The sequence below is a fragment of the Talpa occidentalis genome, unplaced genomic scaffold (genome assembly GCF_014898055.3).
Source record: "Talpa occidentalis isolate TD23 unplaced genomic scaffold, MPIMG_talOcc4v2.1 talOcc4.12, whole genome shotgun sequence".
In the NCBI taxonomy this organism is placed as follows: Eukaryota; Metazoa; Chordata; class Mammalia; order Eulipotyphla; family Talpidae; genus Talpa; species Talpa occidentalis.
This window is the reverse complement of record NW_023601212.1, coordinates 61,664,503-61,689,628: the sequence shown is the minus strand read 5'-3', so window position 1 is coordinate 61,689,628 and position 25,126 is coordinate 61,664,503. Positions and strand designations below refer to the sequence as shown.

General features: G+C 37.2%; 1 protein-coding gene across 12 annotated transcripts in view; it reads left to right on the top strand.

The window, feature by feature from the left end:
- PRRC2C (proline rich coiled-coil 2C) overlaps window positions 1-25,126 on the top strand; it is an 87,288-nt gene that overhangs the window by 45,210 nt on the left and 16,952 nt on the right. For 9 of the 12 annotated variants that reach the window (XM_037506491.2, XM_037506494.2, XM_037506493.2 and 6 more), the window contains exons 14-24: window positions 276-525; window positions 1,708-1,918; window positions 2,423-4,672; window positions 7,058-7,266; window positions 10,523-10,677; window positions 11,973-12,807; window positions 13,490-13,575; window positions 17,179-17,367; window positions 17,510-17,761; window positions 18,740-18,832; window positions 22,583-22,684. In XM_037506491.2, the coding sequence (XP_037362388.1) occupies window positions 276-525; window positions 1,708-1,918; window positions 2,423-4,672; window positions 7,058-7,266; window positions 10,523-10,677; window positions 11,973-12,807; window positions 13,490-13,575; window positions 17,179-17,367; window positions 17,510-17,761; window positions 18,740-18,832; window positions 22,583-22,684 (4,632 nt within the window). The remainder of the gene's footprint in view (window positions 1-275; window positions 526-1,707; window positions 1,919-2,422; window positions 4,673-7,057; window positions 7,267-10,522; window positions 10,678-11,972; window positions 12,808-13,489; window positions 13,576-17,178; window positions 17,368-17,509; window positions 17,762-18,739; window positions 18,833-22,582; window positions 22,685-25,126) is intronic. The other 3 variants (XM_037506492.2, XM_037506495.2, XM_037506496.2) reach the window with 3 other exon arrangements.

Below are 25,126 nucleotides of genomic sequence, written 5' to 3'. Positions count from 1 at the left end.
CAGGCAACGGTGAGGGTCCCACATGGCGTGCAGACCTCTCCTGCCGCACCGGCTGCTCCCCTCATCAGTATTTCATCGGTCTGCCTGTTCTGTTCCCCGTTCTGGCTCTGGTGAATTCTCTCACTCTCCTGTGCTTCTGGCTGTACCCAGTGCTTGCATAAATAAATAAATCTTTAAAAAAAAAAGATTTCATGGAAAGCCCATTATCTATTTTGATTGATTGTATGGATATAGCAGATAAAGCAAAAAATCTCAAGATGATTCTGCTTTTTCAGGAACAGATGAAACAGCAGCAGTGGCAGCAGCAGCAACAGCAAGGTGTACTTCCTCAAACTGTTCCTTCACAACCATCTAGTGGTGCTGTGCCTCCTCCACCACACAGACCTCTTTACCAGCCCATGCAGCCGCATCCTCAGCATTTGGCTTCTATGGGTTTTGATCCAAGGTGGCTGATGATGCAGTCATACATGGATCCTCGAATGATGTCAGGGAGACCAGCTATGGATATTCCTCCCATTCATCCTGGTAAGTTGAAATGTCATTGTCTTTTGTCCTTGCTATTATGCAAGATTGAAATTTTCCATTTTCCAACATTTTTGGTCTTCATTCCTTCAAGAGTATTACAATCTAGTAAGAAGTTAACTGGGATCATAGATTTTGAATCACAACATGTGACTTTGTTTCAGTACAAAATAGTTAAATGCCAGATACTATGCCAGCAATGTGACAAGACAAAAATGCTAGTCATTGTCTTTTTTGTAAATATTTAAAAATTTTGAGATAGAAAATTATCCAGTCTTCTTAGCAATATTATTAGCTTCACTGTTTTTGCTTTACAAGGTATTTCAGCATTTGAATTTTGTCTGTATATTATATATTGCAATTTTTCAACTTCTTCCTCATTTACAGCCTCTTACTTGAATTTCCTCATAGGTTAGCTAAAACCAAATGAACTAGCAATCTTTTATGAAATCTGTTGAATAAATCCACATAACCTATGGCAGGCCTCTCTGATGGTGCAAGGGTTAATTCGCAGCACTATGAAGCTATCCGCAGCCACTATAGCACAAGTTCAATCCCTGACCAGGGAGGTGACCCACATGGCACAGCAGACCTCTTCTGACTCGTCCACTGCTCCCCTCAGCAGTGTATTTCAGTCAGTCTGCCTGTTCTGCTCCCCACTCTCTCTGGTGAATCCTCTTACCCCGCACACCTCTGGCCTGTACCCCAGTTCTTGTATGCATAAATAAATCAGTCTTTAAAAATAAAAATTACATCTTCATCTTAAAATGTACACTGAAATTTTAAATTTTAAGAAGGAAACTTAGAGTATAGTGATTGACTAAATTAAATTAATGGAATTTAACTATAGGAACTATTTTATGGTTTATATAATCCTCATTATGTTTGTCACAGTGCTTACCCAAAGCATTATGTTTTAAACAAAATAGGCTCTTGTGATTCCTTGATTTCCTTCCTCAGTTCTTAATGTGTTTAACAGCAACTGTAAGATCTCAGTCACAGAAATACCTTATATAATCTCCATTCATTGTTCATTGAGTTGACCAGTTTTATTTGGCAAAAAAGTATTTTGTTAGCTTAAAAATAGAGAATTCCATCCACTGTTTAATGACCTAGATTCTTTGTCTATGGTGATTTTGTTTCTTTAGTTTTTCATTACTATCTTTTTCTGAACTTTTGTTACAGGGATGATTCCTCCAAAACCATTAATGAGAAGAGACCAAATGGAAGGGTCACCAAATAGTTCTGAGTCATTTGAGCATATAACTCGATCTGCAAGAGATCATGCAGTTTCTCTCTCTGAGCCTCGTATGATTTGGGGGTCAGATCCCTATTCTCATACTGAGCCTCAGCAGAATACTACTCCCAAGGCAACAGAAGAACCTGAGGATGTAAGGTAATTATTAACAGACTACCACATAGACTATTACAGTGAAAAGAAAGCATGTGTGTGTGTGTGTGTGTGTATATGTTCATGCATTGTTTAATGGCATTTTGGGAAACAGCGGACTGTGTATATGACAGTGGTCCCAGCAGGTTAAACCATGTAACCATTGTCTATAGTAGGCTATATCTAAATTTGTCATCATACTCTATGACTTTTGTACAACCATGAAATCGCCCAATAACCCATTTCTCAGAACATATCCTTGTTATGTGTGATTATATAACACATTTTCCTAAACACCCCCCCCCCCTTTTTTTTTTGGTCAGAATACATTTAAATTGTTTATCCCTCTTGGTCGTGGTGAGAGATGCTGAACTAAACTTTTTATCGAGACATAAAGATGCTGTTTATGATCTGGATCCCTTTTATATTTTAAAATTAGAGGTGTTATTTTGCTGTACACTAACATTAGAAAGATTTTGCCTTGATGGTTCTCCCTTTAACTCCTCATAGGCCTGAAGCCCCATTGGATCAGGAGCAGGTTACTGCTGCTTATCCTGTAGAACATAATCAATTAGAGGCTCATCCAAAACCAGACTTTGTCAGAGAATCAAGTGAGACAGAAGTGCAAAAGTTTTTAAGCAGATCTGTGGAAGACATTAGACCTCACCATACTGACACAAATAATCAGTCTACTTGTTTTGATATACCTGATCAAAAGACTGTCTCCACTCCTCAAGAAGAACGGATTTCAGCTGGAGAAAGTCAGCCTGTCAGGAAAAGAAGTGTTTCCCATGGTTCTAACCATACTCAAAAATCAGAGGAGCAGAGAAATGATCCCTCAGCAAGCATTCCTAAAGTGACCAGCAGATGCTTCGAATCTAAAGAACCAACAGAAAGATCAGAGGAAAAACCAAAAAAGGATAGCTTCATAAGATCTTCAGAAGGACCAAAACCTGAAAAAATGTATAAATCTAAATCGGAAACTCGGTGGGGTCCAAGACCAGGCTCCAACAGAAGAGAAGATGGTAATGATAGGCCTGTGAGAAGATCAGGTCCCATTAAAAAACCTATACTACGAGATATGAAAGAGGAACGAGAGCAAAGGAAGGAGAAAGAAGGAGAAAAGGCAGAAAAGGTCACTGAAAAAGTTGTGAAACCTGAAAAGATAGAAAAGAAGGATCCTCTTCCTCCAGCCTTACCGCCTGCAGTACCAGTCCAGCCACAGTCAGTTCCACCACCACCTCAACCAGAAGTAGAAAAGCCTCCTTCAACAGAAACTACATCATTGGCACAAAAGCCACCTCAAGATACTGAGAAGTCCTTGGAACCTGTAAGTAATACTGAGGTAGAACCTGGAGCTAAAATTGTAAACCAACAGACTGTCACAGCACCAACAGTCAAAGAAGAAAAACAACCTGAGAAAGTCATCAGCAAAGATCTTGTTACAGAGAGACCTCGACCAGATTCAAGACCAGCAATTAAAAAAGAATCAACCTTACCCCCTAGGACCTATTGGAGAGAAGCTAGAGATAGAGATTGGTTTCCAGATCAAGGATATAGGGGTCGGGGTCGAGGTGAATATTACTCCAGGGGCCGAAGCTACAGAGGCTCTTATGGGGGGCGTGGCCGGGGGGGCAGAGGGCATACTCGAGATTATCCTCAGTACAGAGACAATAAGCCCCGAACAGAGCACGTTCCCCCAGGACCACTCAGACAGAGAGAAGAAAGTGAAACCCGAAGTGAGAGCTCCGATTTTGAAGTTGTTCCCAAAAGAAGAAGACAGCGAGGTTCGGAGACTGATACAGACAGTGAAATTCATGAAAGCGCAAGTGACAGGGATAGTTTAAGCAAAGGTAAACTTTCCAAAAGAGAGGAACGGTCTGAAAACAAAAAATCTGTAAAGCCTCAGTCTTCTTTCAAGCCTGAAAATCATGTCCGAGTAGATAATAGAGCTCTAGAAAAACCGTATGTACGGGATGATGATAAATCTAAACCAGGCTTCCTTCCTAAAGGAGAGCCTACCAGGCGAGGCAGAGGGGGAACATTCAGACGTGGTGGAAGAGATCCTGGAGGTCGCCCAACACGCCCTTCCACTTTACGGAGACCCGCTTATCGGGACAATCAGTGGAACCCAAGGCAGACCGAAGCTCCTAAAACAGAGGATGGCGAGCCACCAAGGAGACACGAGCAGTTTATTCCTATACCAGCAGATAAACGACCCCCAAAGTTTGAACGAAAGTTTGACCCAACCAGAGAAAGGCCCCGAAGACAACGTCCTACTCGACCACCACGGCAAGATAAGCCTCCTCGATTTAGAAGACTAAGAGAAAGAGAGGCTGCTTCAAAAACCAGTGAGGTAGCAGTGCCCACAAATGGTACAGTAAACAATGTGGTTCCAGAACCAGTTAATACTACTGGGGATATTTCTGGGAATAAGACTCCAGACTTATCAAATCAGAACTCTTCAGATCAGGCAAATGAAGAATGGGAAACAGCTTCTGAAAGCAGTGATTTCAATGAGAGACGAGAAAGGGATGAAAAAAAAAATGCCGATTTGAATACACAAGCAGTTGTAAAGGCTGGAGAGAATGTTTTACCCACAAAGAGGGAAATAGCCAAGAGAAGTTTTTCTAGTCAGAGACCTGGTGTAGATCGTCAGAACCGACGTGGCAACAGTGGACCGCCCAAATCCGGAAGGAATTTCTCAGGTCCTCGGAATGAAAGGAGAAGTGGACCACCATCAAAAAGTGGAAAGAGAGGGTGAGTACTTTATTTTACATGTAATTGCTTTTAGTACCTTTTAAAAAGCTGAAAGTACACTTCTTGGTTGAACTATGCAAAGGAGCCAGTCTCAAGGACCAAGGCACTGTTCTCCCCAAAATCTTTCCTCTGTTTTTGAAAGGTAACAAGTGCTTCAGGAAGAGGGGTTAATGTGTCTCAGGAGTCTGCCTGCTACATTACACTTTGAAAAAGAGCCCACTTAAGAATGTGTAGCTTTGGGGAAATCTCCATACCTCAGGAAGGACCTGCATGATGTCCTTCATTTATAGGTCATTTTATTGCTGATAGAGTAACCATCTTTTCTGGTTTCTCTTTCACAAAGTTCTGGTGCTCACAGATGTCTTCTAAAAGTTAAATTACTATGTTGTAACCATATACATTATCACTTTACAGAGTGAATGTTTAACCTTAAGGATAAATTACTTCCTCCTTTCAAGTTGCAAACCCCACCCAACCACCAAGACCAGCTATAACAAATACTATGTGTTTTTTTAAAAGAATTTTTCTAAGTTGTACTAAACTTGGTCAGTCTGTTTTTATTGATTATACTATTACAGAGTTCCTTAGTGTGAGGAAAAATTAATTAATTATAAGCCTAGTTTTAAATCTAGGTGTGGTACTTAACAAGTTGTATAAATTCTCTGTTGCCTCACTAGTAAAATGGAAAGTAATAGTACCAATAAAAATAAATTTATAAACAGATAATTTATTCTCTTATAAGATTACTGGCATAGTATTTGTGAAATGTTGAACACAATATAGTGAGCAAATAGTATTATGGTGTGCCCTCTCTTTTGAGCAAGTTTCCGGTTTCCTGAGTTGATAAGAAATTTATTCAAGCAATATATTAATCTATATTGGTTAATTACATATACTTAGTACTTCAGGTTGCTACATCTATAAGCAAAAGTATTTTTGATTTCTGATAATTAAGACAAAGTTGCAGGAAAATGTTAAAAGTTTAAAGAATCAGGATAATATATATGATTATAATAGAAACACAGTTGATAAGTGAACGGTTAGAATTTCAAGTAATAATACTCAAGGGAAATTGTAATCTTTTTTTATGATATAGAAAGTGATGAGTGAGTGCAGATAAAGCAGTTGCTAATTGTAATTAAAATCAATGTTATGTGCAAATCCCATTTAGAAAAAAATGAATTCAGTCTTTTGTATATTTGAGATTCTTTTTTGTGTCAGGTACTTGGTAAACTTTTATCTCTACTGATACTAGAAGCTAATATGAAAATCTATTAGTAAATCCTTTTCCATGGTCTTGAATTCATTCACCAGGAAATTTTTATAAAATGAACCCAAAAGTAGAATTGGTCTACTTTTATTAGTCTATTAGGAAACATAAACTGTAGAAATGCATTTGGTTTATAAAGTGAATTGTTAGCATGTTCAAAATGACTTCTATATTTGTGTTAATGTATAGATCTAATTGAACTTAAAAAATACACATGCTGTTTTAAGACTTGTCATATGCTGCCCTCTTGTGGAAGGGATTCAGTTGTTATTGTGGTAGACCCTTCAAAACAGGTTCGAACTGTCTGGGTCTCAGCATTCTAAACTTGAAAATAGTGATGATGACCTTTATAATGATCAACTTAAGATTTTCTTTTAAAGATCTATTTTTTTTTTATTCATACAAGTACTGGGGTTTTTATGTATAATTTAAAGGCAGGCTGCAAGAACAAAACTATATAAAAGTTCCTAATTTACCAAGCAAAATCATAGAAAAGTGTTCTTTAAAGAAACAAGTTCGGGCCTCCCTGTTGATGCAGGGGTTAAAGCCTCAGCACTGCCAAGCTATTATAGCCAACCACTGTGACATGAGTCCTATCCCCTGCCAGGGTGCTACCCACATGGCACAGCAGACCTCTCCTGTCCTGCCCAGTGCTCCCCTCAGCAGTGTTTTTCAGTAGATTTGCCTGTTCTGCTCTCCACCCTGTCTCTGGTGATTATTCTTAGCCCCCACACCTCTGACCTATACCTCAGCTCTTAATATGCATAAATCAATAAAATAATATTTTTTTTTAAAAATGATGTTGATTAACTTGAACATAATGGACAACTTGAACACAGAACAAAAGAGCTACAACCAGAACCTTTGGGGAATAACCAAAATCTGGAATTTAATTGCTGAAAAGTTCTCTAAGGGGCTAATCTATCTCCTTTTTTGGGAAGTTCAGTTTTAATGAAGTTGTACTCAACAATAATAGTAAGACTTGATGGTTTAGAGTTAGTGTCTTCTATCCCAATGCTATTTTTTCTTTCATTGTACCTTCAACATTGCCAGTAAGCATTTTGCTTTTCTTCAGGTATGCGGAAGTTGTAATACCTTGATTTATTATTTTGTAGGCCATTTGATGACCAATCTGCAGGTACAGCTAATGTTGATCCTGCCAATGGCAACTCTGCTCACCATCAGGAAGGAACACCTAATAGTACAGGACAAAAGAACTCCAAAGATTCTGCTGGGAAAAAAAGAGAAGACCCCAAACCAGGTCCTAAAAAACCCAAAGAGAAAGTAGATGCGCTCTCACAATTTGATCTCAACAATTACGCAAGTATGTCTTTGATTTCATCTGTCTGTGTGTTTGATATATTTTAATAGGTGCTAGTAACAAAAATGTCATCATGGAAGGAAAGAATTGGACCAACAAGGTGACAATAGGGACTGATTATGAACCACTGATTTAAACTAAACTAAAATAGCAGCAACTTTATAATAGCCTTCAGTGCTTGACAAATTTTCTTAAAGATAGTCCACAGAGTTTTACTGTTCTTTGTAAAATAGGAGAAAATTAAGTACTTTACCTTGCCTAACAGGTGTGGGTGGGAAGGCACACAAAACCAAATGAAGATGCTAAATTATATCTTTACAAATACTGTTTCTTTAAAAAATTAAAGAAGGAAATGTTAAACTCAGTGAGTTATGACCTTGATAAAATTGGTGTCTAAGGTATGGTGAATAGAATAGCTCGGGAAGCAGTTTTGCTGTAGATGAATACTTTCAGAAAGCCCTGAAGTCTTAGACTGTCAAATGCTTAGGATAACAAAATAAGATATTTGATGAGGATGTTAACAAGGATTGTCTATAAGGAGATGCATGTAAAAATGTGCTGTTTCCCATTCAGATGAAACTTAAGCTGGAAATGAGTAAAATTGAAAGATTTATTAAGCCATGCATTGGATGAAAGCCAGGGATGCTTGTAATCACCCTACAATGCACAGAATGGACAACCAACCCACAAGATTAATAGTACTGAAGGTGAAATGCCCTAAATTAGAGAGATCGACTGAAATAAAATCCATAGAAAGCGTAAATGCCAACTTTATGTTCGTCCATGAGATAGAGGGACTAGCATCCACCTAAACATCACATTTGGAAAGTGACAAGTAAAAATTATGAAAAATCCCAGGGCATGACAGATTTTTCTTTCCCAACTCTTTTTTTTTTTTTTTTTTTTTAAGATTTATTTATATAAGCACTGGGTACAGTCAGAAGTGCGGGAGGGTGAGAAAATTCACCAGAGCCAGAGAGGAGAGCAGAACAGGCAGAGTGACGAAGTACACTGCTGAGGGGAGCAGCGGGTGGCAGGAGAGGTCTGCGCGCTGTGTGGGACCCTCGCCCGGCAGCCGGGGATCAAACCGGCACTGCAGAGCTTCGCAGCCCAGCACTCAACCGCCGCACCACTGGGGAGGCCCTTTCCCAACTCTTTATTACCAGTTTTCCTTCTTTTAAAAAACTTTTAAAATAGAAATCTTCCCATAGTTTTTTTGTTGGGTTAAGACATAAGGTGGCAAGAGCATTGTTGTTTCAAAATTAAGATGGAGATTGAGCTATTCATTTTAACTCATTAAAATTCAAGAGTTAGTCATCTTAAGGTAGTTTTCCTAGTAACATGGGTGAAGTCATACCTCTTCAACCCAAAATATTACAAAGCACCGGGCAAGAACGACGTGTTGAAGACAAGTTACTGTTCAAATTTCCATAACTGTGTGTTGTTGAATGAAGTAACCCTTCCCAGTGCTCTTAAAGAAGTTCCTTGGCAAGGAAATTTAAATGAGTGATGGTATGGCTATGAAGATAAACTATTAAGTGAAAAACTGAGATGAATTTAGAATTATAAAAAATTTTCCCACCAGTCTGAAGTAATGAAGTACATGACATTCCTTGAAATGTTTGGCAAAGACCTTTCATTGAAATGAGCTATGTTCCATTTTATTGAGTTAATTTATTAAACAATTTTAAATACCAATAGAAGTATGTACTTAAATCAAAATCAGTTGTTTTTCCCCCTTTAAAATCAAGTTTTTATTGGAAAAACAGTATTTTAAAAAATCATTTGCAGGTAGATTCCCTATGAATCACTCCCTAATTGAAGGGTCTTGCCATGGCTCACAAGTCATCACCATCTGCCAGTTTCTATTTGAAATTTATTTATAACCTGCTTGGGTGATGAAGGCATTGTTTTGAGAAGTCTTGGTGTAGTTGACTTGATAATTACTGTGTTAAGTGTTGGAGTTCTGGGGTCTCCCTGGTGGCGCAAGGGGTTAATAACAGCACTGTGTAGCTATCCGCAGCCACTGCAGCACAAGTTCGATCCCCGACCAGGGAAGTGACCCACATGGCACAGCAGACCTCTCCTGTCTCACCCGCTGTTCCCCTCAGCAGTGTATTTCAGTCAGTCCACCTGTTCTGCTCCCCACTCTCTCTCTGCTGAGTCTTCTCACACCCCTACATCTCTGGTCTGTACCCCAGCTCTTGTATGCATAGAAGAACAAATCTTTTAAAAAAAAAAAGAGTTGGAGTTCCCCATTAAAAGGATCACACAAGCAAAGTGGTGCAGTTTCTTCAATTATTAATGATAGTTGGCACATCCTATGCAATATGTCTAGATTGAATTATGATAACAGATAAAAATCACATGTGGGAATGAAGCTTGTGTATCACCCATTATCATGTGTAATTAGTATATGATTTAATATCTTATAAAAAAAAGTACATCTTGAATCTGCATACTTATTACCAAATAAATTTATGTATGTTCCCCATTAACTATATCATAGTTTACAAAATGAAAATAATTTATTTGAATTGCTTCATCGTTTTATTATGTAAACATAACTACAACCAGAAATCACATTGCCTCAACTGTTTTCAATTTTCTTTGAAATATTTAATCTAGATTTCTTAATACCCACTATGATGTATGATAATCTTAACAGGGTAGCCAAAATAAGTATTATTTGGACAATGAGCTGAAAATGTATCTTGAATTATTCACCCTGTTATTAGGTTACTATTATGTTTGTCCGTTTACTTCACATTATGTTCTGATGGAACTTTCACATATATATCATTTGTCTGCACATCAGACATAATTTAAAAAAAAAAAGGTAGGGTAAAATACTATGTAGATCTTTACAGCATAGTACAGAGGTGAGGCTCAGAGAGGTAAGATTAAGTGATTTAACTAAGGTACTGGATAATTTTGATTATGTTTAATTAAATCAGACTACTTAATCAAAAAAATTTTTTGTCAGTATACTTGTCACTATATTGCCCAAGAGGGGAAAAGTATATATCATTCAAAATAGATGGCTTTAGGGCTTTTATCTTGCACCTTGTTTATGAGATCTTTTCAGCTCTTACTATTGAATAGCCATCTTATAGAATGGGAAATAGGTTATGCTCCAAGTTATAGGATCTTTGGCTTGTCTCCTTTTATTAGGAAAAAACACTACCAGAACAAAAATTTCTATTTATATTTTCAGGTGATAGAAAAAAATCATTTTAGATCTTTTTCTTACCCACAGGTGTTGTTATAATTGATGACCATCCCGAAGTAACAGTGGTTGAAGATCCTCAGTCAAATCTGAATGATGATGGTTTTACTGAGGTGGTATCCAAAAAACAACAAAAACGGTTACAGGATGAGGAACGTCGGAAAAAGGAAGAACAGATCATACAGGTTTAGTGTTTTCATTTATTGCAAGTTAATTAGATTGTTAGAGAAAATATTAGCTAATGGTCAAGCTTTCTACGTACTTATATAGTCAAGGCTGTATTTATTACTCATCTATTGAGAATGACTTGAATTTTCACAACTTTAAACTATTTAACCAGAATTGGGGTAAGTCTTAAGTACAATATAAATGCTGTGACTCATTATTTGCCTTAGATTGGACCATCTCTATTTTTAATGTTTCATTGTAGTAACATTGCATTATAACATAAATTTCAGGTTTGCATCATTATAAGTCAAAATCTGCATATATATTAAGTATATAACCACTAAAAATCCAATTATACCCTTTACTGTAAAATCGATCCTCTTTATCCAGTTTGCCGACTCCACTTTCCCCTTGCCTTCTATTAACCACTACATTTAGGCCATATTTAATTCAACAACATATTTTTGGTTTTACTAATGATCATCTTATGTACCCTACCTTAATTTATGGCAAGTTAATTTTAAATTAGCTTGGAAAACCAATGAATACAACTACTATGATCCAATAGATTGTAGATTCTGGACCTACAAAAACAAAATTTTGAAATCTAAATTAGTTCACTTAAGTACACAATATGAATCAAGATAAGCTTTTCCATTTAAATCGTGACAAACACCCATTTTGCTAAGTGCTGACACAATAAAAATGAATAGAACTCTTGGATAATAGGAAATTCTGTAAAAATCCTATATAGGTGGTAGTTTTGAGTTCAACTGAATATTATAATGCTCAGGGCTAGATATTTTTTTCATAGGTCAATTATTATTAATTTTCTAAAGATAAAATTAGCTATGTATATATATATAGCAAAAAACCCAGCAACACTTCCAGAATTAATGTTTCTGAGGCAAACATGAGTTAAGTCAGCAAACCGTTTATTTTGTTTGTTTTTTTGTTTCCGTTTTTTTTGGAGAGTGAGGTAGGAGGGTGTCAGATCCATTTAGATTTTGCTGCCAAATCAGTTTCCTGCAAACTTGTTAAGTTTTTTTGAATTTCCGAATTGTGGACAAGAGACTATGGACTAGTAGATCTAGAAAGTATAATGTGTTTGTCTTTTTCCCCCAAAAGCATGTTTGTGTATCATAATTGTAAATCTCATTAGCAGCCGTGATATTTTTTGGTCTTTCAAATACTTAAACTGTGAAAATCAAAGGTGCTAATATGGCAGTCAGTAATTTTGTTAGATATTGTATTTATGAATTCTTGCTTCCAGCTGTATTACTGATAAAATGATTTCTACTAATTTTTAAAGGTCTGGAACAAAAAGAATGCAAGTGAAAAAGGAAGAAGTCAAACTTCTAAGCTTCCACCAAGATTTGCCAAAAAACAGGTTACAGGGATCCAGCAAACTCAGTCTCCAGCGTCAGCACCAGCTTTGACCTCAACTTCTACTCCACCTTCAACCTCAACCTCAGCCCCAGCCCCAGCCTCAACTCCTGTTCCAGTTCTAACATCACCGTCAGCTCCAGTTCTAGCCTCAGGCACAGCTCCTGTTATAGCCTCCACCTCAGTACCAGTTTCAACCTCCACCTCAACTCCATTGCCAGCCTCCACCTCAGCTCCTGCCACAACCCCTTCGTCAGTTCCAGCTCCAACCCCCATCCTTGCTTCAGCTTCAACCCCAGCCTCTGCGCCCATTCTTGCCTCAGCCCTGGTTCCAACTTCAGCTCCAGCTCCAGCCCTGACTGTCTCAGCTCCAACCACCCCAGCTGTCTCAGCCCCAACTGCCCTTGCCTCGGTCCCACCTGCTCCAGCCTCAACTGCCCCAGCTTCTATCCCACCCTCAATCCCATCTTCAGCCACAGCCCCGATCCCATCCCCTGTTCCTACCTCAGCTCCCACTACCCCAGCCCACACTCAGGGACAGACTCACAAACCAGCCCAGAGTCCTCTACAGACTACAACACAATCTTCAAAACAGCCACCGGCTTCCATTAGACTACCTTCAGCTCAAACACCTAATGGCACAGATTATCCAGCCACAGGAAAGTCCCTTCAGAGTTCACAGTCACATGGCACTCTTACAACCGAATTATGGGATAACAAGGTGGCCCCCCCAGCTGTGCTGAATGACATCTCTAAGAAATGTGAGTGTGCAATAGAGAAGCAAGGACTAGGGGATGGCTTGGGAAGACTGGGGTGCTTTTCATTTTTGTATGCTCATTACTTTTCTTAATCATCTTTTTTTAGTAGGAAATAGTAATAGAGATGTTCTCTTAGTTTCCTTTCTTAAAAACCTTTGTTTCTAAAGCAAACGTGTATGCTTTTTTTAAAAAAAAAAACAGGGGGCCTCCCCTGGTGGCGCAGCGGTTGAGCGCTGGGCTGCGAAGCTGCCTGCAGCCTCTGCAGCGCCGGTTCAATCCCTGGCCTCCAGCGAGGGTCCCACACAGCGCGCAGACCTCTCCTGTTGTGCCTGCTGCTCCCCTCAGCAGTGTATTTCATCAGTCTGCCTGTTCTACTCTCTGCTCTGGCTCTGGTGAATTCTCTCACCCTCCCGCGCTTCTGGCTATAACCAGTGCTTGTATAAATAAATCTTTTTTAAAAAATTTAAAAAAAAAAAAACCATTTTATGGACACAGTTTTATGTTGATAAAGAAAAATGCACAATGTTTGGGGAGAGTTACACTTACTGTGTGCTATGTAAGAATCTCCTTATGTGTAATGTGTAAAGTTTTAGTTTTATTTAACTATTAAGAGAAAGAGTTAAATGGAGTAGGAATTGTTGTGAGCTTCTAAATTTTAATGATCACATTTCCTCCTCCTTTTCAGTAGGTCCCATTAGTCCACCACAGCCACCTTCAGTCAGTGCCTGGAATAAGCCCCTAACATCATTTGGATCAGCTACTTCAACAGAGGTAGGAATAACTTTGTAATGGCTTTTGTGAGGTTAATGTGACAGATTTTCTTTAGAACACTTTCTCAAATTTTAGCATGTACCACAGCTATCTGGAGTCCTTGTTAGCATAAATTGTTTGGTAACTGTGTCCAGTCTCTGATCCATTAGGTCTGACTTGGGGCTGAAGACATTTTAAACAAGTTCTCAAGTGATGCTAATACTACGAATCTCTACATTTATTAGCTGTTTCTCACCTTTAGATATGTTATGGTTAAATTTTTTTTTATTCTGTTCTCAGAAGTCCTTGTGATACAGAGAAAATAAGGGCAATTACTGCTTTCTGGATGTGTCTGCCTTGTTTTTAGGTTGATAATTAAGCAGTACAATTACTTAGAAACAGTTTGCAAGAGGTTGTACCAACATAGTTTCTTAAATATGTTCCGTAAACATTGGTAAATAAACTTATTTAGGCCAGCAGTTCATTCATTCATTGAGAACTTGCAATGTACTGCTCTAACCTCTGGGCTTACAAAATGGGGCTGAAAATGAAGGAAAAGTCCTTTCCCCACAGGGATTACATTCAAAGTGGGGGCAATGAACTAACATACAGAATGTTAAGTGGTGGTTAGTTAGTGCTGGGGAAAAAAGCAAAGCAGGGAAGGTCTATAAGAAAGTTCCCAACGGAATGGAGATGTTTAAAATAGGGTGGGATGGCCAGGAAAGTTTACTTAGGTGACATTTGAGTTAAATACTTGAAGGAGATAAGAACATGCTATTCATATATCTGAGGAAAAGTGAATTCTCATTTCAGAAAATAGCAAATACAAAAACCTTGAGATAGTAGCTTGCCTGATATGTTTGAGAAAGATTAAGGAATTTCTTTTATGGGGTAAAGGAATGGAGAGATGTTGGAAAGATAATCAGAAATGAATTGGGTAAAGCCTTTAGGAAAGATAGGGAAGCTAAGAGCAACCACTGCAGCACAAGTTCGATCCCTGGCCCACCAGGGAGCTAACCCATATATGGTGCAGCAGACCTCTCCTGTCTGGCCTGCTACTCCCCTCAGCAGTGTATTTCAGGCAATCTGCCTGTTCTGCTCCCCACTCTATCTCTGGTGAATCCTCTCACACCTTGCACCTCTGGCCTACACCCCAGTTCATATATCTTTAAAAAAAAAAAAGTCACTGGGTGCAGTATTTAAGATCCTCGGCTTTTTTCCCCCCTTCCTGTTGGTATTAGCATTATACTTAATTGTAGAGAGCATTTCTTATATAGAAATTATAGGATTTTTCATACCAATATAAAGAATGGACTGGGAAGTTTATTCTCTGTTTTGGCTAAGTGCATTGACTAATAATTTTACTAAAATGTTTGATCCGGGTAAAATTTTATTTGAGCTTAAAGTATAGGAATAATAATTTCTCAGCACTCATGGCCATAGGTTTTTCTTACAGACACTCTTATTACCTGCAATACCACCGGGAAGCTTATATTCACCGTCTGCCAGTTAGAGGAGCAACATATTTTTCAGTGGTGGCTCATTTTTCTTCATGTTCTTTATGTTTTCTGAACAGAAAGTCATTTTGGGGGTGGATATCTATTGTGCATGATTTTGGAATTTGTCATGGTTGAATTTTTAATTGGTCTAACTGGCACCCTTTTAATTCATTTCAAAGGCTAAAAAGAAACCCCTGATGGAATTTCTTCTTGAATGACTAGTGAAAAATAGAGTTCTTAATGGTTAGCCTAAGTTTTATTGCCCTTCCTTGTAGTATGTATGTTTAATAAACATTTTTTGTTTCAAAGGTTATGCTGATCTTCCTAAAATTAACTTTCCCTAAAGTCATGTTAACTGTCAATCTGTTTTCCTAATTATTTAACTGTTTAACTGTGAAATAACTCACATTTAACTGTGAGTTCTTACTTGTTTTCGTACATAAAATTAATAGCTTTTGCTCATTACCACACTATTTTGTTCTTCTAATACTGAATTTACTAAATTTATACTGAATTTCAACAATGATTAAAGCACATAGATTTTTATTCTAAGTTACATCAATAATCTTGACCTGTATTTAAAATTCAGTACTCAGATACAAGTATAAATCTAAATGACAAACCTTGTTCATAACAGCTGACATTGTTACAGCTATAACTGTAACATAGTAATTGACACACTAAGTTCAGGGATGCAAAGACTGACAGAAAATAGTGAAGCAAGGCCTGAAGTTGAACTTAGTACCTAGTTTTGGGTTTTTTTGTTTGTTCCTCTATGGAAAACTGACATAATTGTTGTAAACATCATCTGGCTTACAAAACCCTGTGTTTTCTGACCTGCTCGTCCATCTTCTACCATTGTTCTTATTAACTGGTATCTTCCACCTTTACTGCCTTTTTTTTTTTCTTGACCTTTACACTAGGAATATACTGTGCCAGAAGCATTTTACACAGCTCTATCTTTTAGGTTTATTTTCATTGTGACCTCCTCAGGGTTTTTCTCTTTCTGCTAAAGTAGCTTAACTATATTTTAATTTTTATAAGACCCTTTCTCTGACTTTTCAACTAAAGAACATTAATTACTTGATTGGTAAGTGGATTCCTAAGGTGCATGTACATTGCCAGTTAAAAAATAATTTAATGGGGCCTCCCTGATGGTGCAGCGGTTGAGCGCTGGGTTGCGAAGATGCCCGCAGCCTCTGCAGTGCTGGTTCGATTCCTGGCTGCTCCCCGGCCACTGGAGGAGGGTCCCACATGGTGCGCAGACCTCTCCTGCCGCCCGCTGCTCCCCTCAGCAGTGCACTTTGGTCCTTCTGCCTGCTCTGATCCCCGCTCTGGCTCTGGTGAATTCTCTCACCCTCCCACGCTTCTGACTGTACCCGGTGCTTGTATAAATAAATAAATAAATCTTTTTAAAAAAAAATTGCTATCCATTAAAAAGATAATAATTTAATGTATATTATTTCTTTTTAATTTCAAAGCTTATACCTTAGAAGTAGGTGACACTAGTATTGCTCTTTCTTCTCTTCCCCCATTCATTTTTCTGTTTATTTGTTGCTGTTAGTGCCTTTGGGTGATTTTTTGCTTTCATATTTGCTTTAAATGATTAAGTAGCTTAAGGCTCTTGTTTGCCCATGATCATACTCACAAGAATCAGAATTTTTAAAGTGTTAAGTCTTGTCTAATAGTCATTTGAGCAGTTGGTTTCTAATATAGATCAATAGCTGTGAAGGGAAACTTTGTCCTAAGACAGAGTCATTTAATGTCGGTAAATATGTAGATTGCTTCAGTGCATGGGAGCCTGGGGAAGGAAATTCTATGGTGACTCAATCTGAGGGGATGGGGGGAAGCAAATACTTTTAAAAAATTTAAAAATGATAAATGTTAAAATAAATAGATTTGAATTTAATAAATTTAAATTAAATTAATAAATAATTTGATTAATTCAATTAATAAATTGAAATTTATTAAACTAAAACTTTAAATGAGATAATTACATGGTTTGTGAATTACATCTCAGTAAAATTGCTGTAAAAATTTAAAAATATATGTAGATTGCTTCAGATCTTTCAGTCAAATTTGAATTGTTTGCCTTGATAACAATTTTTAAATGATCTCTTACTAGGGAACAAAGAATGGTCAGGAAAGTGGAGTTGAACTTGGAATTGATACAATTCAGTTTGGCGCTCCAGCTTCAAATGGGAATGAAAATGAAATCGTTCCTGTCCTTTCGGACAAAACTGCTGACAAAATTCCTGAACCTAAAGAACAGCGGCAGAAGCAGCCACGAGCAGGCCCTATCAAAGCCCAGAAGGTGAGTACAGCTCCTGTTTCGGGTGTATAGCATGAAATCCATTAGCATATATGGGGAATAGTTTTTTAATTAAACTAGTTTGCATTGACTGTCTTTGCTGCATTTGTCATGATGTCATTTTTATCATAAACATTGAATTTAGCTTCCAGATTTGAGTCCAGTAGAAAACAAAGAACATAAACCTGGCCCTATTGGAAAGGAACGTTCGTTAAAAAATAGAAAAGTAAAAGATGCCCAACAGGTGGAGCCAGAAGGACAAGAGAAACCAAGCCCTGCTCCTGTGAGGAGTACAGATCCTGTGACAACGAAGGAAACCAAAGCAGTTTCAGAAATGTCTACAGAAATAGGAACAATGATTTCAGTGTCATCTGCAGAATATGGCAGTAATACAAAGGTAGGCAACATTGCAGTGGGTACCGTTCAAACTGATGTAAACCATGTCTAAAATGAGTGGTGAAAACAGGAACTATGTGCTTGTTTTTGTTTGCTAGAGATATAATCTAATTTTATAGACTAGATGGGTTATTGTTTCTATAGAGAGCATTTGTCATGGTGTGAATATTTAGTCTAGAGAAATTCCTTACAGTGAATTTCTTTCTGTGGAAATTAACCCTCAACTGTTTGAGTTGTTGCTTAAAGTAAAAAATGTCTGCATGAGATTGGAATGATTTTTTATTGGGGTTGTTAACTGCTTTATATTATGTTTTATTTTGTTAATAGAATTACAGTGGAGCCTCATCTTGTTCACTAATGAGATTGTGAAGTCAGGCAATGAGGCAAAGTTTTAGTAACTCTAGTATAGCCAGTTTTCTTTCAGGATAGATACAGATCACTGGTTCACTGGTTAAGCGCCAGCAGACGTAGTTGGCTCACATTTCAGGGTCACTTTGAATGAAAGATGCCTAAGTTTAAAAATACTCATTGTAGTAAGACATACTGAGTGACTTACAGGTACTAACTCTTATGGGAATAGCCTGTTTTTATCTTTTGGTGTTCACGGTCGGATATACTCTCAGAAGAAAGATGTTATTTGAACATTTTTCCCTTTTCATTACCATACAGCTCACTGTATGTAAGTAAATGCTGTAATGTCCAACTCTGTCATATTTTATACTGATCACAGCCTTCTAGTGATACTCCATGCATTCAGAAAAAAAATGGTACAAGACCCCAGCAATAGTTAAAATGTTATTTCAGTTGTAGGTTCATGCTTGTTTTCATACCTGTTCGTCCTGAAGATTTGAGTGAATTGAGTCTTAAGATCTGTTCTCTCTTGCTTTCCTCCAAAACCACATTACACCTGGTAGACTTCCATTAGAAAGTGATTCATTAATTCAGTTTAAACCTTTTTTTTTCTATTACCAATCTACAGGAGTCTGTAACAGACTATACTACACCTTCTTCTTCTCTGCCTAACACTGTGTCTACTAATAATGCAAAGATGGAGGATACTTTGGTTAATAATGTAAGTAATCATCCTGAGATGTGGCAAGTTTGGATAGGAGCTTGGCTATTTTTATCTAGTACATACTGCTGCATGACAAATAATTAACTCAGAGAAAGCTAGTAATAAATTTGTATTTATTAGTACAGTAATGTAATAAGCAAAAATAGCCAGAGCTGAGTTTTTTTGTTTTTCCCCTGAAAGTCCTTAACTTTTCTGTTTAAGACCCTGTCTTGTGCTGCTAAGACTTGATTTCATACATACTAACCCTATTAACCTAGTTGGTAAGAGTTTTTTCTTTCACATTCTACAAATTTGACATTTTATTTAGTGATTTTTGTGCCTAAATTAAATCTTTTCACAATATATAGTGAAAACTCACTTTTAAAAAACAACTGGAGTGTTTCTGATGATTTGGATATTTCTTTTAATTAAAAAATATATACTGAAGCTAACTATTTGTGTTGTAAGGCTTCAATTATGTAATTACTTCCAAAACTCTTTAAAAGTGTGTATTAAAAGATGGTATAAGTCATGTTGTAAATAGCGCTTCCCCAGAGCAACTGTGTTATAATTCAAATTTGTGCTAAAAGTCAGCACAGCCCATCATTTGCCCAGTTTCTTGAATGACAGATGGAAAACGGGCCATCCCTCCTACCCGCCTCGCCCCAAAGTTAGCTAACTTGCTGTGGCAGAAAATATTTTAAAAGTTATTTGTGTGTGAACTTTGTTTTGGAGGGCAGGTACAATGGAAAATTTGTCAACTGTTCTCTATTTAAATACAGCACTGTGTAATAGCAGAGGCTATCAAACTCAAATGATGGTCATTATTTTCAAAAGTATCTATTAGAGGGCCTCCCTGGTGGCGCAAGGGGTTAAGCACCGCACTATGAAGCAGTCTGCAGCCTCTGCAGCACAAGTTCAATCCCCGGTCGGCCAGAGAGAAACACATGGTGCAGCAGACCTCTCCTGTCTCACCTGCTGCTCCCCTAAGCAGTGTATTTCATTCAGTCTGCCTGTTCTGTTCCCCGCTGTCTCGGGTGAATGTTCACACACACACACCCCATCTCTGGCCTGTACCCTAGCCCTTGTATGCATAAATAAATAAATCTTTTTTTAAAAGTATCCATTAGAAATATATTTAAAGGTCTCTTACAAAGGGCTTTTTTAACTCACTTTTCAAGAATAAATATCTGTTCTGTTTTCTTTCCGTTCTTTCCCTTTGCATTCTATTTGTTAACTTCAGGAAGATAGAATTTTATAGAGCTGAGAAGCATTTGAGGATCATTTAATCTCACTTTCTTAGTATATAGCTGGGGGAAAAGGAAGAGAAAGGAATAAATCTTGTTTTCTCCTAATGATAATAGCAAGTGCTTTGAGAGTTGAAGTCTTCCAACTTTCAAATGTTAAAAAATTTGGTGTGCCAAATCCTTTCCCCTATCCTTATTGAGAATGGTTATTTATTTACTTCTGTAGGAAGAAATGGAAAACTTGTGCAGGAGGAAAAGATGTCCTGTCAGATTAAGTGCTGGTGTCACTATGAGACTATCAGATGTTGAATCAGTAGTAGCTAGCTAGCAATTTAATTATGCTTTCATTGTGTAATCTTTTCTCATTTAAAAAAAACAGTATTTCTGGGGCCTCCCTGGTGTCACAAGGGGTTAAGGTCAGCACTATGAAGCTATCTGCAACTACTGCAGCACAGGGAGGTTACCCACATGGCGCAGCAGACCTCTCCTGTCTCACCTGCTGCTCCCCTCAGCAGTGTATTTCAATAGATCTGCCTGTTCTATTCCCCACTCTGTCCCTGGTGAATTCTCTCACCCCCTGCATCTCTGGCCGTACACCCACTTCTTGTATGCATAAATAAATCTGTTTTAAAAATAAATAACAGTATTTCTAAGATGTAACCTTTTCAAGGAAGTATATGATGCTTCCTGCCAAAGTATCCTCTAAAAATATAATTTATGAAATATTACTAGTGAGGAAGATTTCATCATTCTCAGAATTCATAAAAGACCTTGCAAATTTCCATATAAGCATTTATCTATGAGGTTAATCTGTGTTATATGTGAGGCCAACTAATTTATGCATGGAGGGCTGCTGGAAGAAGAGACCCAGTCTTGTGCATAGCTATGCAATATCTTTTTGATGTATAGCATTGCATCAGAGTATGTTTGAAAACAGGAAAAGCACTTTGCGTTAAGAGAACATTATAGGGCCTCCCCGGAGGCGCAGTGGTTGAGCGCTGGGTTGCGAAGCTGCCCACAGCCTCTGCAGCGCCAGTTCAATCCCCGGCTGCTCCCCGGCCACCGGAGGAGTGTCCCACATGGTGTCAGACCTCTCCTGCCGCCCACTGCTCCCCTTAGCAGTGTACTTCGGTCCTTCTGCCTGATCTGCTCCCTGCTCTGGCTCTGGTGAATTCTCTCACCCTCCCGCGCTTCTGACTGTACCCAGTGCTTGTATAAATAAATAAATAAATCTTTTTTAAAAAAAAAAAAAGAACATTATAGATGGTCTTCAGTTTGGGATGATTTTCATGGTCTTACTGTACTTAATGTAGTTTTAAAAACAAATGTCCTACTTGGGAAAAATTATAGCACCTTTTGAAATGTTCCTTTTTCATTCATTAGTTTGGGGGAGAGTTCCAGTTTATGCAGAAAACTTTTGCCTTTAAAAATTATATATATACTTATAAAAGACTTATTCCCCTAGTGGGATGTACATTTTTTAAGGATGTAAGCTCAGATAGGTTAATATGACCTTACGAACCATATTACAATTGGTTTTTAATTACATTACAATTGTTTTGAATCCTGAATGTATTGAAGATTTAAAAACAGATGGTGGTTTTGATTATTATAGCATTATAACAGCTGTTTTAAAGATCTATGAAATAATTTCCACCAAGTAGTTTGTGGAATTATAAACTTCATTAGATAGTCCATAGTATCACAAAGTACTTATCTTGAAACCTCCAAACATCCCATTTTTACCTGAGCAACTGAGTGAAACATTGAAACCAACTATAGATATACCTAATAAAATCTCAAGATCCAGATTCTTAGAAGAAAAAAAGATGTAGTAGTGAGTTTCTAATATCTTAAAGTTTCTAATTAATATATTCCATAATCATGTCATTACTAGAGCAAAGCAGTGTGTCCAGTAACAGGAGGTAGGGGACAATATCACTCTCCAAACTACTTTTGTTCTTGAATCTTTGTAAGAAAGTTTATGTATTACAGGAAAGAGATTAATTTCTTGTGTTTATACTGTCATGTCAGATGCTTCTGATTGAACCTGTGGCTGCATTAATGGTAGAAATGCTTTCCCTTGGAGCTTTGCTACACAGGACTAGCAGCATCAGTGTCACCTGGGAGCTTATTCAAAATGCACTATTTCAGGCCTTACCCCAGACTAAATGTGTCACAATCTGAATTTAAACAGGTGATTTGTAGACACTTTGAAACAGGAAAAGCACTGTCTTCAAGTATCTATCTTATTTTGGGGACAGACATTCTGTCAACGTATGAATAAAAAGACAATATTTCTCTTCAGAAGTCTTATCTAAGATGTCCAAAGTCATCTTACATCTTAGATGTAAGATGTGTTTATTACATCTAAACACAATGTAATGCTCAGTAATCCTGTATTCTTGCTGGCTCTGATAAAAAATAAAACACCCTTAGCATATATTAGCATTATCTTTAATGGGGCTTTTGTGGCAGACTTAGTTAGTTAGATTGTGATATGTGTTGCCTACCTTTTCAGGTGCCCCTGCCCAACACCCTTCCCCTCCCTAAGAGGGAGACTATACAACAGAGCTCCAGCCTAACTTCAGTTCCTCCCACTACTTTCAGCCTCACCTTCAAGGTATGTACGACATCTGTCTCTAAGGGTCCTTGATTATTGCATGCAAGGGGACATAGTTAACACTAGTCTTTTTGGTATTTTTACTAATTTTGTTTGATAAGCAACATGCAAAACTGAGGAAATTAAGTGATGTCAAATTGGACCTTAAAATTGTATTAGCTTCTGATTCCATTTAGTGACTTGATACCTCATATTTAAAGTGAGGCTGATTATGCTTGTGAATTTTTTGTCTTAAAAAATACAGGAGAGCATTTATATTCCCTATTTATTCTGAGTTCCTATTAGAGATCTTAATAATGTTTGGATATATTAGTCCTAAATACTGTTAATGGTAACAATGTCAGTTTTCTGTCTTTCCTATAAGTCATGTGTGGATTTGAATGAATGCAATGTAGTAATTAGAATATTTTAGAGGTAGTGATAAGGGGGCAAAGGAGATTTTATTTTAAACAACTTAACTTTTTGATATCATAATCATTTTTTAAATCTGATTATAATTTTGAACTGCTAATGCTTTTTACAATTACGCTATTTAAAAAGTTTAAAATCAGTTGTTGCCTCAAAATTAGTTATTCAGAAGGCCGAGATGTAGAATTAAGTGAGGAATTTTTTTTAATGCATTTATTTCATTGGTGCTCTTTCTTCAGTTTTATGATCTGGGCAAATACTTAGCCTGTCATAGCAGGACTCCTATACTTCACAATGGTTGACAGTGAATCTTTTTGACTGTCTTCAGGAAATTGGGAAACTAAGTCTTTTTATAATGTGGCCAGTTGCTTCTGTTTGAATCTCTAGTCTCCTGACCATTTGTTTCTTTGTCCCCCATCTGCTTTTATAGTGCAAGATGATAAAACCTTATAAGATCACCTCCTCTCTTTGTGTCAACCCTATCTTTACCCAGTCTTTAGTGTTTACTGCCAATGCGTGTTCAGCCTTTGTTGTTTTCTGTTTGAATGGTTATCTCATTCTTTGTTCCTTATCTCGTGTTTTATATGTGGTTTTGACCATCATACTACTCAAAGCAATATCAGTTTTGCATAAGGCAGATAACATTACTTTGTCCTGTCATTAATGTCTCAGAAAATCCCACTGCACATTGCCTTACATTTAATATTTTTAGCACTAGTAGAAATCTTATACATTTAGAATTAAAATGAATTTAAATTAAATCACATTAACTTAAGACCTCTACTTTCTGTATGTTTACTTCTGATACCTCTTTATTTGGGGGATATATAAAGTAAAAGTTATATAATACAGATATTTATTGACTTGGGTTCTTGCTGGGGTTGGGAGGGGAAATGAGTGTAGTTAATTTTTACTTTCCTTGAATTTCCAAAAATAGAAACTAAATTTTCTTGCTGTTTCAGATATGAAATGAAGCCAAATACATGGCTATATATTATACAAGATTGCTTATAATTTCTGTGTTCTCAGCACAACAAAGCTGGTATAAATGACATTGTACTCTGAAATTTCTCTAAACCTTATATCTCAAATAGTCCAAGCAAATTGCATTGTGGCTCACTTCCTAATTTTTTTTTAATCTAAGACTTTCGTTTTAAAATTAAACACATTTAAAGTCAGCCAGGTGATTGTGACCAGATAGCCCCAACCATGCATCAGTGTTTTCTATTTCTGAATTTAAAGTGACATTAATATCTAAGAAAGAGTTAACTTATAGGGTCCCTAACCGCCGACGAGGGTCCCACATGGCATGCAGACCTCTCCTGACGCCCGCTGCTCCCGTCAGCAGTGTACTTCAGTCCTTCTGCCTGTTCTGCTCCCCACTCTGACTCTGGTGAATTCTCTCTCCCTCCTACGCTACTGACTGTACCCAGTGCTTGTACAAATAAATAAATAATTTTTTAAAAAAAGATTTATTTTTAGAAAAAGTTAAATTATATTTAATGTGTTTTAAAAAGTCAATAGGAAGAAAAATAAAGTTGCTATTTCAAGAACCTACAAATTTCCTAACAACTTTTTAAAAATTACTTGTGAAAAGGGCAGCCTTATATAGGTCATTACAACTGAATTTTATTGTTTATATTGAATTTTTTTATTTCAGCCTATTGTCCCCTTTCTGTTAGAGTAGCCTTAGGATAGCTCAAGGATCTACCTCTGTGCTCTCCAGTTCACTGGGTTATTGAGTACTTGAAGGATGCTAATCCAAATTGAGGGGTGTGATTTACATGTAAATGTAAATAGATGCTAGATCTGAAATGTTAGCCTTTTTAAAGAATTAAAATATTCCAACCTTTATGTTCATTACATAAAATTATAGTAAATATAAAATGTCAAAATTAGTCTTACCTCTTTATTTTTACTTTTTAAAATTTAGAAACTTGCATTTATATGTCTATTGAATGGAACTGCTCTAGATTGACGTAAGGCTGATACTGTCTTTTAAGAAACTCGTAGACTAAGAAAACCAGTAGCCAT